The 14,690-nt window shown below is 40.6% G+C and overlaps 1 protein-coding gene and 1 long non-coding RNA gene across 2 annotated transcripts; both read left to right on the top strand.

The window, feature by feature from the left end:
• The first annotated feature begins 2,177 nt into the window (after window positions 1-2,177).
• Window positions 2,178-4,978, top strand: LOC133420295 (uncharacterized). The gene is made up of 3 exons (XR_009770595.1): window positions 2,178-2,204; window positions 2,399-2,432; window positions 4,785-4,978. It is a non-coding gene; the product is annotated as an uncharacterized LOC133420295 (long non-coding RNA).
• Window positions 4,979-6,163: 1,185 nt separating this feature from the next.
• Window positions 6,164-7,936, top strand: LOC133420529 (interferon-induced protein 44-like). The gene is made up of 3 exons (XM_061710224.1): window positions 6,164-6,527; window positions 7,229-7,329; window positions 7,423-7,936. Exons 1-3 carry the CDS (start codon window positions 6,164-6,166, stop codon window positions 7,582-7,584), a joined length of 627 nt encoding a protein of 208 aa, XP_061566208.1. The 3' UTR covers window positions 7,585-7,936.
• Window positions 7,937-14,690: the final 6,754 nt, after the last annotated feature.

The following is a 14,690-nucleotide window of genomic DNA, read 5'->3' as shown; positions in this document are numbered from 1 at the left end:
TTTAACAAGGTTTTGCATTCAAAAAGGTCAAATGTTCATCTGAAGATTCGATGCAGAGTGACACAGAAATCGTACAGCTATCTTACCAGAACAGGCTGGTGGAATCCTGTAAGTCATAGGTTAAGTGGAACTTTGCACTTGCTCAGCTTCGATCAGTGTTTCTGTTACGTAATAGCAGCGACAACACAGCAACTGTAGGAATCCGGATTAAGTCTAATGTTTCATAGAAGTTTTAGAGATTTTATATCGGTTTAATGACCGAAATTATTACTTTGTTGTCCTATTTTAAAACACCACATGAAATATATTTGTATTAAACTGAAATGTAGCTGTGTTCAATTTGAGCATTTTCAGCACTAAATACAGACAGACCGGGAGGGAAAAGCCATTTAATTTAATTTAAAAACGGCTCAGGTGGAGAGAGGCTCAAGGTGAAGAAGGCGACAGGTCCAGATGGCATCACCTCCAAGGTGCTTAAATCCTTCTCCAGGAAACTGTGCAGGATTGTGGAGCACATCTTCAACCTGAGCCTGAGGCTGCACAAGGTACCACAGCTGTGGAAGACGTCCTGTGTGGTACCGGTGCCCAGGTCATCTCGCCCCAGCGACTTCAACCACTACCAGTCAGCGGCCTTGGAGGAGCTGGTAGCGGACTTCCACCGGTGCAAATATATATATATATATATATATATATATATATATATATATATATATATATATATATATATATATATATATATATATATATATATATATATATATATATATATATTGTTTTTTTTACACATACAGTGCCCTGCAAAATTATTTGGCCCCCTTGAACTTTGTGACCGTTTGCCACATTTCAGGCTTCAAACATAAAGATATAAAACTGCAATTGATTAACATTTATTGAATGCCTTGTTAATGCCCTAAGCATTCACCTCTGTTGAAAAGGAGTGGTAAAATGACCAGTTAGTGGTCGTATGTGAGCTATAAACATTAGCAATTGAGGACTTTGCATCCAGAAAATGCAGACACATGCATCTGTAAAAGGCACACGTGCATGTTTATTTCTGCTTTAAGATATAAAACGCTGAGGGAAGAAAATGGTGATATGATCGAAAGTTTATGTAACCCTGTGCTGGAACTGTAAATCCGGTCATCCGGTTCATGTTCAAAATGCTTTATAAACGGAGAACTGGCATTTGTTGCGCCATATCTTAGGTTTCTTCCCAACTGTACGACATCTGTACTAAAGGTAAGATTTAACCTTTTCAAAAAAATGTACCAGTTTTTCTTCTTCCACTGTTTTAACTTATCTTTAGTTGGTATTTTCAGCGGGAGACTCAGCTCATGTACATTATTAATAAAAAGCTTTAAAGCCTAATAAAATATAAATAAATATATAAAAATAATAAAAAATAAAAGTGTCCATAATGTGAAAGGACTAAGATGACTTCAGTGACTGCTTTTCTTTCTTTCTTTCTTTCTTTCTTTCTTTCTTTCTTTCTTTCTTTCTTTCTTTCTTTCTTTCTTTCTTTCTTTCTTTCTTTCTTTCTTTCTTTCTTTCTTTCCCTTACATATGCAGTTTTTGTTCCAGCTATGGGACCTCAACCTTCAAAACGTAAGTAAAATGAATACGACCATGTATTTAAGATGCCTGTGCCAACAGTTTCACTGCTATTCTTGTACCCCCCCCCCCAAATACAGTTAAATACTACATGTTTGTCAAAATAAATGTTTTTTAAGAATTATCTGACTAAATCTTTGCATTTATAAGCAGCAGCACCAGCACCACGTAAGTAGAGAAAGCTCGCATCTCTCTCCCTCTCTCACTCCAGTGCTCCAGGAAAACATGCCCCACCCTTAACTCTCTGAACCTCCTTCCTCTCCTCCTCCCCCATTGCATGTGCACGAGCATGAACCCCCCTCCTGTTGATCCATATTTGCTGTGGTTTTTGGCCACAGCGGCTCTGCTCTGCTGGTTTATTTTGCTTTTAATATTTATAAGGTGGGCAGCAACGGCTTGGTGAGGAGATATTAAGCAAATGTGACAAAAGGTGGTTAGAAATTGAAATTATTTAAATTGTTTAGAATTCAAATTCTGAGTACTCATAAGATACTTTATAGTGAAACTGAAACAGCAGTTTGATTTTTCTTTCTTACCTAAAAGTCTTACATCTGTCTTGTGTTTAGGTCCGCCCCCACCACCTTCCCCAAAGTGTAAGTGATACACATCTCGGTACATGCAGTACACACACACACACACACACACACACACACACACACACACACACACACACACACACACACACACACACACACACACACACACACACACACACACACAAACTGAGTGTGTACTGTCGCATGACTAATATTTTCTGAATTAACTGAATTAATTGCTCCTTTGTCAGTATTGGGAGATCCTTGGAGACAAATATCGTGGGAGTGAGTATATCTTTATTTTCTACACTTATATGGTGACAGTAGTGCTAGCTAATATTGCTTGTCTTCTTATGTTTATTTTCTAAAAAAAAAGAAAAAAGAACCATATTTTCAGCTCCAGCAGTGTGGCTCACTGGCTGGCCGTGCCATCGTGTTTCACTGAAATATCCCATAGTTGTAAAACAGATAGATACCATGGAGTGAGAACTCCTAGATGGATCTGTTTTAGTGCACAAAGGAAAAAACAACACACCTCTGACGCACAACCAGAGACTTTGAGACAGGATGCAGCAGGTAATGATGATGACTTACCTTCAGGACTTTTTAAAAAACTGATGGGATACCTTATAGAAGTATGAGAAGCTAGCAAGCATTGCTACGACTATCCCCCAAAAATGCAAAATACACAAAAATATCTCACTCACTCACTCACTCACTCACTCACTCACTCACTCACTCACTCACTCACTCACTCACTCACTCACTCACTCACTCACTCACTCACTCACTCACTCACTCACTCACTCACTCACTCACTCACTCACTCACTCACTCACTCACTCACTCACTCATCTTCTTCCGCTTATCCGTTCCCGGGTCGCGGGGGCAGCAGCCTCAGCAGGGATGCCCAGACTGCCTCTTCCGGGGGGAGTCTGAGACGTTCCCAGGCCAGCCGAGAGACATAGGGCCTGATTTACTAAAGGTTTGCGTGCGTAAAAACGTGTGCAAACTTGACATCACTCGCAAACCAATGTGCAAGCTGATCTACTAACAGCGTGCAAAGAGGACTGCGCCTCTCAAATGAGCAAAATAGCACACGCTGTTCATTTAGTACTTTTGCCCTGATGAATAATCAATATGGGGCGTACCCGCCAGAAAGCGCTAAATACTGGGAGGGGAAAATGCAAATAGGTTCATTTACCACACGCAATGAGATTTACCAAGCCTGAAAGTAATTGCGCGTATTGTGATTGCGTCTGTATTTAATACGTTCGAAAGGAAGGTGCTAATCTGCCCAGCATTACGCACCGATGGCTGCTGTTATTGTGGCAAGGAGGCGACATTGCCAAAGTCTTTCGGACTCGTGTAAATTTGTTTGGAATGAATGAAAACCAGATAGTTGAAACATATCGACTATCTAGCGCTTCCATCTTGGAGCTGTTGAATGAGTTAAGGGCTGATTTGGAGCCGGTCACAAGCAGGAGTAACGCCATATCTGCCTTGCCGAAACTGCTCTCAACTCTTCATTTCCTCGCATCATGGTCATTCCAGCGCACTGTAGCAGTCTTTCAGGTGTGCTGTCCACTGTCCTCAACGCTCTGTTACGCAGGATGGGCAGGCACATACGGTTCCCATCCACTCGGGACGCACTGAATGATGTCAAACACGGATTTTATGCAGTTGCTGTGTTTTATTTGAATGTTAAATCGAGTATTATTCAGCAAAAGGTTGCCACAGGAGGCACATTCATTTTTTTATTTGTGATAATAAATAAACCACGTGTTTTTCTGGAGAAAAAAGTGTTTCTTATTGTGCGCCTATACCTTGTTCTGCAGTTGGCTCTAGCGTGTCATACCCCGGTATCCCAGTTATCTGCTCCTCGCAGAAGGTGAGCTGCACCTGCTGCTCAATGCTGGTTAGATGCATCTCCTCCGCAGGCCCTTCACCTGTCTTGTTTGCCGAAGTTTTATTAAAGGCCACTTTTTCTTTAGTTCTTCGCCTTATATCTTGCCACCTTCTTGCGTTTCTTTTGGTAATGTTTACATTTCTTTGCTGTAGTTCATGAATGTGTTTATTTGCCTCTTCCACTAATATCTCTAACTCCAACTCATCAAATTTCATTTTGCGCTTGCGACTATCCTGCTTTCCATCCAGACTCTCCATGGCGCAAAGTTTGCGCTGCGAACCGTAAGACACGCAACACCTCATTTAAATACTGCGGTTTGCACCTGTTATCAATTGCGCACGCAATCTTAGTTGATCACCCGCAAAACACACAACAACAGCACGTGCAAAACTTTTTCAGTGCACACGCAATTTAGTACTCTTTATTTAGGATCTTAGTAAATCGGGCCCATAGTCTCTCCAGCACACAAAAATATATATATTTAAATATTATCACATACCCTTATTATTTGAATCCTTACTTAAGTTACAAAGCATATTTCTGGACTGTGAGAGGAAGCCATGGTAACTGGATAAAACCCAGACATTGATGGGGAGAACATGTAAACTAAACAGAGATATTCCTGTCAGGCCTCAAAAAGCAGGAACCCTCTTCCTCAGAGGCATCAGTGAGACCCATGTTCAAAACTGTTTTATTAAATGATATTCTTTGTTTCTGCATGTCAACAGAAACAATGAGAAAGATCTGAAGTACGTGAGGGACTATCAACCACAAAATGATCAAATCAGTCATCTCAGAATTTTGCTCTACGGACCAGTCGGTGCTGGAAAGTCCAGCCTCATCAACTCTTTCAGCAGTGTTGTCAGGGGGAGAATGGCCCTCCCGGCGTCAGCCAGCGGTATCAGCTCTGACAAAAGTCACACAAAGAAGGTTCGTCTGACCATTTGAAATAAATATGCTTTCTGATCTGGATATTTTCACCATACAGTACCTAGCTAATTTACCTAATTAAAACTAGAAACTACAACAGTACTTTTATATACTGTCATGCACCCTAAACAGTATAATTGTTTGAAGATAGACTGGATCTTTGGAGCTGCTCTGATATGCACAGCCAGACTTTGTTGGTTAAAAGAATTTACATCATTTACTGTCTGATTAAGACAATATGATATTTTTATGCAAAACTCAGAAGCCTTTCATCTCTTTTGATCCTACGTTTCCTTATGTGAAAGCCTGTTAAAAATCATTTATTCTTACCGAGTGGTTACAACCTCAGATGACCGACATCTAACTTGACAAAAAAGACAAAAAGGAAGATAAAAAAGATGTTAGAAATATTTAATATCTACATTATTCAATGGGGATGCGTCAACATCTTTGGGACTTAGATTATTTTCTTTCAGTCTCAGAGTTTAATAAGAAGGTATTAATATCATTCTCTGACCAAGTCTGTGTTTGTCTGACTCAGATTAGTCGCTGGAAGTAGATTGCTACCTCTAACATCTGTGAAAAACACATCTTCCTAATAACTCCAAAATGCTTTTATTTACATTTTATGACTGTTATCTTGTGTAGAAGAAATCATATAAAATGAGTTCCAAAATATTATTTATTATGTATAATGTATTTAACTGGCACAGTATTTGCCTCCAGCAATACTGTTAATGTGCAATCAGTGTATCATGTCATAGAGTATAATAGTCTTTGAAAATCCTTCAATAACATTTTTATGATGAGTTAAAGGGCCACTGTCCAGCACGACTATTTGGTGTAGGGTGTTTTTTTTGTATGTTTTGTCACACTGGGATGAAAGATGTGAACTGCTCCAGCACCTAAGACACAGAATTGAGGAGGTTGTCACAAATGTGATCTCTAATGAAAACAATCTTATTTAAAAAGATATTTTCTGTATTAGTCTATTTATTATTCTGTGAGTTATCTGAATAAACATGTTGTTGCCAACCTTAAGCAGTGCTAACACAAATTTGTGGTGGTTGCATCATAAATTGATTTTCTCAATTTCTGGTTGATCTTACAGTATCAAACCCATAAAATCCAGAAGGAAGGAAGAGGAAACTTCTACCCCTTTGTGTTCAATGACATCATGGGTTTGGAAGAAGGGGATGCAAACGGAGTTAGTCCACATGACATCAAACTGGCTCTGGAGGGACATGTGGAAGAGAGACATAAGGTTGTTACATACGTCCTTCATTTACTTTGTTTGATGAAGAATAATACGCTCTTATACAGTAGAAACCTGTTTAATTTTCTAGACTTCTGTACCTTTGTATTTCTGCAGTTCAATACTCTATCTCCTCTGTCCCATCGCGATCCTGGCTACAAGGCCTCACCATCGCTTGATGACAAAGTCCATGTTCTGGTTTGTGTTTATTCTGCCAATGCCCATGAATTGAAATCCTCCGTTTTAGAAAAAATGAAGGACATCAGAGAAGCAGCCAGTGAGTTGGGTAAGAAACCATAAGACAGTAGAGGGGATCAGAGAGAGATGAACTCTGTACCGTTTTAAAATAAGTTCAGGAAAATGGTAATATTTTTGTTCTATTGTTGTATTAAAAACTATGCTGAATTCCATTACTTATTTATGAATTATGTAAAGTGTGAAGATGTTGTGTCACAAAGGTTTGCAGCTGCTTAAAGGTTTTAGTCCTGTCTTTAAAAAAATGGTGTTGCACTTGATTGATGACAAGTCAAGTGTTAAAATCGGCTCCCACAGATTGAGTCTTTTTTTTTCAGGTTTATGAGTTTTATAATCACTCTCGAGATTTCTGAAAATTTAAGACTTTTTTTTCCAATCCTGGAAGACCGTTAAGATTACAGCAAATAGATCCTAAATAATATTTGTTACCTTAAAGAAAAACATAACAGTGTATAACTAAAATGTCTAAAACAAACTCCCAAAAAACCTTCAATGAACATTTATTTTGAAATATATCTAAAGAAGGTACCATATACACACTTTTGCTGAATTAATTTTCGGCCTCAAATGGCTTGCAAAACTTGATATCAGACATTTTCATAATTACATTGTAAGTATGTATAATTACAAAACACATTATTTATACTTCTGTCTAGTCTTAAAGCATGATAATGCTCATGTTGAGCAAGTATTCATGCTAAAATAGACAAAAATACACCTTCTTATCTGCAGATATTCCTCAACTGGCTATTCTCACCCACATTGATGAGGCATGTGGTGAAACTGAAAAGAGCCTGAGGAACGTCTACAACAGCAAACATCTGAGGAAAAAGGTGAATTTCAGCTGGAGCCTTTTATAATGTGAGGTTAGACACACAGAGGTAAACATTGAAGTTACAATAAAATGTTTTTCATTTTAATTTTAGATGTCAGACTTCAGCTCCGCACTGGGGATTCCAATGAACTGCATTATCCCTGTGAAGAACTACAGTGATGAAACCAGCTTCAATGAGGATGCCAACACTCTGATCCTGAATGCGCTGAAACTGATGACTGACTTTGGCGATGACTTCATCAACAATCTATAAAGAGGCAGCGTGTACTTTTGATGATTGTCACTGGATGAATTATGGCTTTGCTTACCAGGATGAAAAAATTAACATTTTTTATAACCAAAAAAAATGGCACAAAATAAAACCTAAACGTGAAATGAATAAACTCCAATCTCCATGGACAGACACACTTTGTCATGATTTTTTGAAAGAGAACCCATGTTGCACACTTGCATTTAAGTACCAGCATGTGAAAAAGACAGAAATGTCTCTGTGTAATAAATGTCTCTGTATTAATATTGTTCGTATTTTGTTTCTTGTATACACCACACAAGCCCATATATAGATGTCCATCACCCATCCTGTAAACTACTGTCAAAATTAAAGTATGTTTGGAAAAGTATCTCGAAACTCTGTCAAAGGAATCTATCAAACCAGCAACACCCACCAGTGTCCCAATCTTTCTCAATTTTACCTCAATAGCTTTCAGGTCAGGTGATCAATTAACTCAAAATCAGTGTGGGATACTGTCCTGGTTGCATGACATACACCTCTTCTTGTCACATTTAAAATCTCTTCATAATTATCAACTCAACTCAACTCAACTCAACCTTCTTTTATTGCCACTCGGCTAGGCCGGTGGAATTAGTTTCATGGTGCAGGTGGTAGCTGCAACAATACACCACAGCAGTACAAAAGGCAGAATGTTTTCCAGAGGAAAAAGACAGAGTAATAACAAGCAGACAAAATGGACAAGGCACACAACAGCACATATCAGACAGGACCACCGAAATAGGACAAGGAATTAAGTGTTAAGTAGTCATGCGGCCGAGGGAAAGAAAGAGTCGTATCTCTTGTTCCTTACTACGCTACTTCGGGCCGACAGCAGCGTCTGTAACCGACTCATCCAGCCACGTCTCAGTAAGGCAGATCGCCGAGCAGTTCTTAAAGTCCACGTCATTTTGGATCAGCAGCAGGAGTTCGTCGAACTTGTTCCTGAGTGATCGGACGTTGGCGAGCCATAGAGACGGTAGGGCAGGCTTGAAGGGGCTTCTCTGTTGACGGGGGAATGCCCGCCTGCCGCGGTGTTGTTCATGCTGGGTCCAGTGGTTCCAGGCGTAGCCTCCCCAACCAGGTAAGTTACCTGAAGCACGTAGCTCCTCGGGCAGAGGGTTGTCAAGGGTGTACAGTCCGTTCGCTGCTTTCCTTAACCCAAGCAGTGTGTCCCATTCGGATGTGTAGACGCATAAAACAGATTTGACACATATTGTACACAGAAAGACTAATACAAATGCCCGGTGTATCGTGTACCGTCCGTGAGTAACGTCAGCAACGCCATCTTACCAGCCATCTACCATTTTTTTCATTAGCTCCACAACAGCTTTAAACACAGTATCTGTGCATATAGCCCACGTTTTATTTTGAAAACAGTAAGTCAGGACACCTGCAGTCCTCTTTCCTTTGTTTACTGTACAGTCTGCATATGCTGCCCTTGAAATGTTGGAGCGGCTTGGTAGGAGTCGCACTGGACCCTGAGCAAATGAGAGTTAGAATTTTACAAGATAACAAAAATGACAAATGTGAATGACAAATCTTTGATTCCAAATGAGAAAAAAACAACAATAGAGTTTAAAATCAAAAGGTTAATACATAAGAAGTCAAAGTAAATTTGAAGACATGTGACTATGAAATTATGAGAATAAACCCTTAAACCTTTGGGTCGTATTAAATACAGTCATAAAGATTTGATTAGATTGTCCTTTATTCCTCCCTCAATGGGGAAATTCTCTTTGTGCAGCAGCAATACACTTAACACACTTATGCAGGGAAAGGGTAAAAAAAGTTAAAAAATATATAATTACAAGACCTGCGATGCCTCTCAGTGACGAAGCCGGTCGCTGGTGGAGCTCTCCAGGGCTCTGACAGTCTCATAAAGGGGGTGGGGGACATTGTCAATGATGGATGACAGCTTTGCCACCATCCTCCTCTCCCCCACCACCTCCACAGGATGGAGACTGCAGCCCAGGACAGAGGATGTTCACCCTCTCTGCTACCAGCTCCTCCAGGGTCGCCTGCCGGTAGTGTTCGAAGTCGCTGGGACGAGATGACTTGAGCACCGGTACCACACAGGACGTCTTCCACAGCTGTGGTACCTTGTGCAGCCCAGGCTCAGGTGGAAAATGTGCTCCACAATTTTGCACAGTTGCCTGGAGCAGGATAGACACGTCAGACAGCTCTGAAAGGGCCAGAATAGCTGTGTTTATATTTTTTATACCACAACCCTTATTTCCCACTGTTCTTGCAATGCATAATGATGTAACAAACTTGGGAGATTTTGTAACAAATGTCTGTCTTAAAAACCCTTCGGGGATATGAGTTACAGCTGAAGTTTGTTGAGAATCAAATGTGGGGAAAAAAAAGTTTTTAGCTGAGGAGCACCACATATTACCACCATTGATTATAATTAAATCCAAAGATGCTTCTCCTTCACTCACTTTTGGTGAATGTAGCCTTGGCCAGGAGGACTTAATGTCATCAAGACCAAGATCATCGGATGTTTTGAACCTGAACCACAACACCCTCCCATTGGCGGGCCGGCAGTGGTGGCCAAATCACTGCCCATTTCCTCCTCCTGGCTTCCAGCTATGCTCCTCTCTCCTGCTCCATAACCAGCAAGAGGCTCTCTCTGCTGCCTCCCCCATCCTGCGAGCTGCTGTTTTTCTCTCCCTCCCTTTTATTCCAATGGCTGTGAGCATCCTCCACACGACTGGGCAGGGAATCCTCTACAGTCGACCTTGACCGGGAACAGCCATGCCTGCCATCCTATCCCCCTGCAGTCATGCAAGAGATCCTGGTATTTGGCGTTCTTTCTCTCAAACGCCTGCTCACAACCCTCTTCCTATGAGACATTAAGTTCTAGGAGGATGATCTTCTTTGCCTCTTCAGACCACATTACCACATCTGGCCTCAGGGTTGTCTGGACAACCTGGGGGAATTGCAGTCTTCCCCCCAGGTCTACCTTCATTTCCCATGATTGGGCCTTTTGTAGCAGGTTAATTCTTGTTGGGGCCCGAGCACCAGCAAAGCCTGTGCAAAGCCCTATTGAAATCACAACGATTACTAGGGCCCGAGCACTGACAGGGCGAAGGCCCTATTGTATCTGTAGGAATTTTTCTTGTTTTTCTCGGTTTTTTTTTGTCCTTCTTCCGACGAAATGAGGGCCTTTTTGCCCCCCTAAACGTGCCCCAAAAGTCACCAAATTTTGCACGCAAGCCAGGCCTGGCGAAGAATTTGACATCTAATGGTTTGCATTAATGGGCGTGGCCTAATGGCTCAACAGCGCCTCCTAGAAAACTGTGCCTCAAGCCCCACAATACTGTTTGATGTACATGCACGAAAATAGGTACACACCTGTATCATGTCGCAACTTAAAGAAAAGTCTCCTGGCGCCATGGCCGAAACCCAACAGGAAGTCAGCCATTTTGAATTAATCGTGTAATTGTGGCGCAATTTATACCATTTCTTCGGCCGTTAATGCGGCCCGAACCATAACGTGCACCCAGGTGTGTTATACATCAAAATTTGCGTCTCGATACTTTTCTCAGTCAAAAGCGTTACCGTGGGGACGATAGATGTCATAAAATCTGGTCGGTCCATATTTGATCATTCCTACTTTCTGCCATAACTTTTGAATGGTTTGATATAAAGAGTCGTGGGTGGTTTCATTGGACTCGGTTTTGAGTCCTTGTGGAGGTCGCTCCACAGACAAAATGGTGGCAATTTTCTTTGTAGTTTTGTTTGTGTTTCACTATTAACATGCAAACATTTCAAGTAATGACAGTACACATAGGGCCCGATTTACTAAGATCCTAAATAAAGAGTACTAAATTGCGTGTGCACTGAAAACGTTTGCGCGTGCTGTTTGCGTGTGGTTTGCGGGTGATCAACTAAGATTGCGTGCGCAATTGATAACAGGTGCAAACAGCAGTATTTAAATGAGGTGTTGCGTGTCTTAAGGTTTGCGAGCGCAGATCTGCGCCATGGAGAGTGGATGGAAAGCACAGTCACAAGTCACAAGCGCAAAATGAAATTTGACGAGTTGGAGTTAGAGATATTAGTGGAAGAGGCAAATAAACACATTCATGAACTACAGCAAAGAAATTTAAACATTACCAAAAGAAACGCAATGTCGGAGAAAACCTGCGATAGAATAAATGCAGTTGGTAACACAAAAAACGGAAAAACGTCTGGTTTTTCATATTTCAATTTTAGGCACAGATCAAAAATACGAAATAGAAAAACGGGCCACAGGACTGAATTTGATTTTAATATTGAATTGGTCGGGTTTGCGTGACCCGGCGGTGCTCGGCATGATCTGAGGAGAAAAAGACATCAGACACAGAGTGGAGAGCGCTTTGATTCATCTATTTATGAGTTAAGTTTTTATTCAGATGCCACAGTATATTGCATATATTATATATTATATAGCAAACACTGACAGTAAATGTGTGACAGACTGGACCATCATATGGCCGTCGATTTAACGCAGAAGCATAATTCAGGCGAAGCTGCAGTCTCTGCGCTGATCCTGACACAGCGGGTTGGAGCGGATTTGGTCATGATGTTTAACCTGTGTTTTGTGATTAATAAGCACGGGTTTTAATTAAATGTAATTTACGAAGGATGATTTCACGTTCAATAAGATAAGTAATCAATAAAATACAAAGTTTTGGCACAAAGGCTTGGCCTGCTTGTGGGCGAGTGGAGGGGGGCACAATAAGAGAAGGTGGCAAGATATAAGGCAAATAACTAAAGAAAAAGTGGCCTTTAATAAAACTTGTGCAACCATTTTTAAAATAGCATGCAGCAGAATAAAGACTCTCTGCGTATTCTTTGATTTTGGATGTCGCCTCCTTGCCACAATAACAGCAGCAGCAGATTAGCACCTTCCTTTCGAACGTATTAAATACAGACGCAATCACAATACGCGCAATTACTTTCAGGCTTGGTAAATCTCATTGCGCGTGGTAAATGGACCAATTTGCATCTTCCCCTCCCAGTATTTAGCGCTCTCTGGCGGGTACGCCCCATATTGATTATTCATCAGGGCAAAAGTACTAACTGAATTGCGTGTGCAATTTTGCGCATTTCAGAGACGCAGTCCTCTTTGCACGCTGTTAGTAGATCAGCTCGCACATTGGTTTGCGGGTGCTGTCAAGTTTGCACAGGTTTTAACACACGCAAACCTTTAGTAAATCGGGCCCATAGTCTTTTGTTTTCACATGGCACACATTTTATTATTTGACAGTTAGTTACTAATTTGAGTGCACGCATTTTAGTTAACAGTCTGTCATTTAATATTATTTGTTAATTGTTTTACTTTTTGTTCTTTCATGGATCTGGAGAGTCCTCCCCTGGCCAAAGGGGGCGACGCTGCTTGAGTTGGCCTTTTATCCTGGAGCGGCAGGAAGTAGAAGAGGCCAACTGAGTGTGCCAGAGGGGGGACTCTACCAGCAATGATCCAGTTTCATTAATTATATTTGACTTTTTGGTTTGTTTTGTTTTTGTGAAATAACAATAAGTTTAGTTGAACATAATTTAGTTATTTAAATCTTTATTGTTATTTAGGTTAATTTAGGATATTGAGTTAATTGTTTATTCCTGCCCCCCTTCTGTGTCTTTGTGGGTTAGCCTGTTTGTATATAAACCCCCCTCTTGTGTCTAATGGCAGGTCAGTTATGTTGAGTTCATGTTAATTTATTCTTTGTTTCTGTTGACCTCATTTTTGATTTAAAGGATCCTATTTTTCATAAGTTGGTTTCCTTTGTTTGTACTTTGGAGGTTTATTTTGTTAGTTAAAGTTATTTTGTAAAATAAACTCCAAACCTTTACTTTACACACCTGGTGTTCTGGCATCTTACTGCTTGGTCCCTCACAGTCCTTGAACATAATTGGTGCAAATTATCCCCGCCCCTTCTTCTGATTGGTCGATATGTGATAGTTCCTATTTTCTGCAATAACTTTTGAATGGTTTGACATAAAGACTCGAGGGTGGTGTCATCAGACATGGTTTTGTGTCCTTGACCATAATTGGTGCAAATTAGCCTGGCCCCTTCTTCTGATTGGTCGATATTTGATAGTTCCTATTTTCTGCCATAACTTTTGAACGGTTTGACATAACGACGCGTGGGTGGTGTCATCGGTCTCGGTTTTGAGTCCTTGACCATAATTGGTGAAAATTGCACGCACAAGGGCCCGTTCATCGCTGCTTGCAGCTTTAATTGTTGGTATTGCTCATTTATTTTACCATGCAAATATATATATTTATATAAGTTAATAGAAGTTTATAAATATGAGTCAGCATTTATTGTGATTTGTGCTGTTTCTATTGTTGTTATTATTATTTCATTAAAATGGTATGTAAAGTGATTTTATGACTTTCTTCTTTCTTTCTTATTCCATTGTCCTTTAGAATCTATACAAGGCTAACCGTCCAGAATTGGACAGAGCTTAGGCAAGTTTATTTGTAGAATGAACCTTTATTTGTACCATCTCATTTGTTTTACTCTTAAAGCAGCACGGTGTAACTTTTCCATCTTAATATAATATTTCAGAGTCATTGTGATGGTACATCAACTTACAACAGGTTTAATAACACTTCTGTCAGGGTCTGTATTGCCTTCACTGGCACTATGTAACTTCGAGGTGGATGGTAGGAACCCTTCCACACTACTGGTAAAGCACTACCGCTTTTGTCCAAAGGAGCCGCCAAACTCAACAAAAGCTGAAAGTTACCTTGTGCTGCTTTAAATACACTTTCTTGTTATGGGCATCTCTGGGCTCCAACTCGCGAACTCCCGCTTGAGTCTGCTCTTTATCGTGCAGTTCCTGTGCTCGATCTCCGATGTCTTTTTCTGGATGAGTTACATAAACTAATGCGCAATGTCCTTGGTTCAGTCGATAGAGCATGAGACTCTTAATATCAGGGTTGTGGGTTCGAGCCCCATGTTGGGCGCTGAAGTCACATTTATGAAGTTTGTTTGAAGTGCAGAGTCCAGGTTGAAAGTGAGCAGAAGGGAATCACCTCCACAGCTGTTCTGGTCACTGAGAGTGATTTTACTGGGTGAGACTGGTGACATCAC

This window comes from Cololabis saira, chromosome 20 (assembly GCF_033807715.1).
Source record: "Cololabis saira isolate AMF1-May2022 chromosome 20, fColSai1.1, whole genome shotgun sequence".
NCBI lineage: Eukaryota > Metazoa > Chordata > Actinopteri > Beloniformes > Belonidae > Cololabis > Cololabis saira.
Note: the sequence above shows the minus strand (reverse complement) of the source record. Positions and strands in the feature narration are given on the sequence as shown.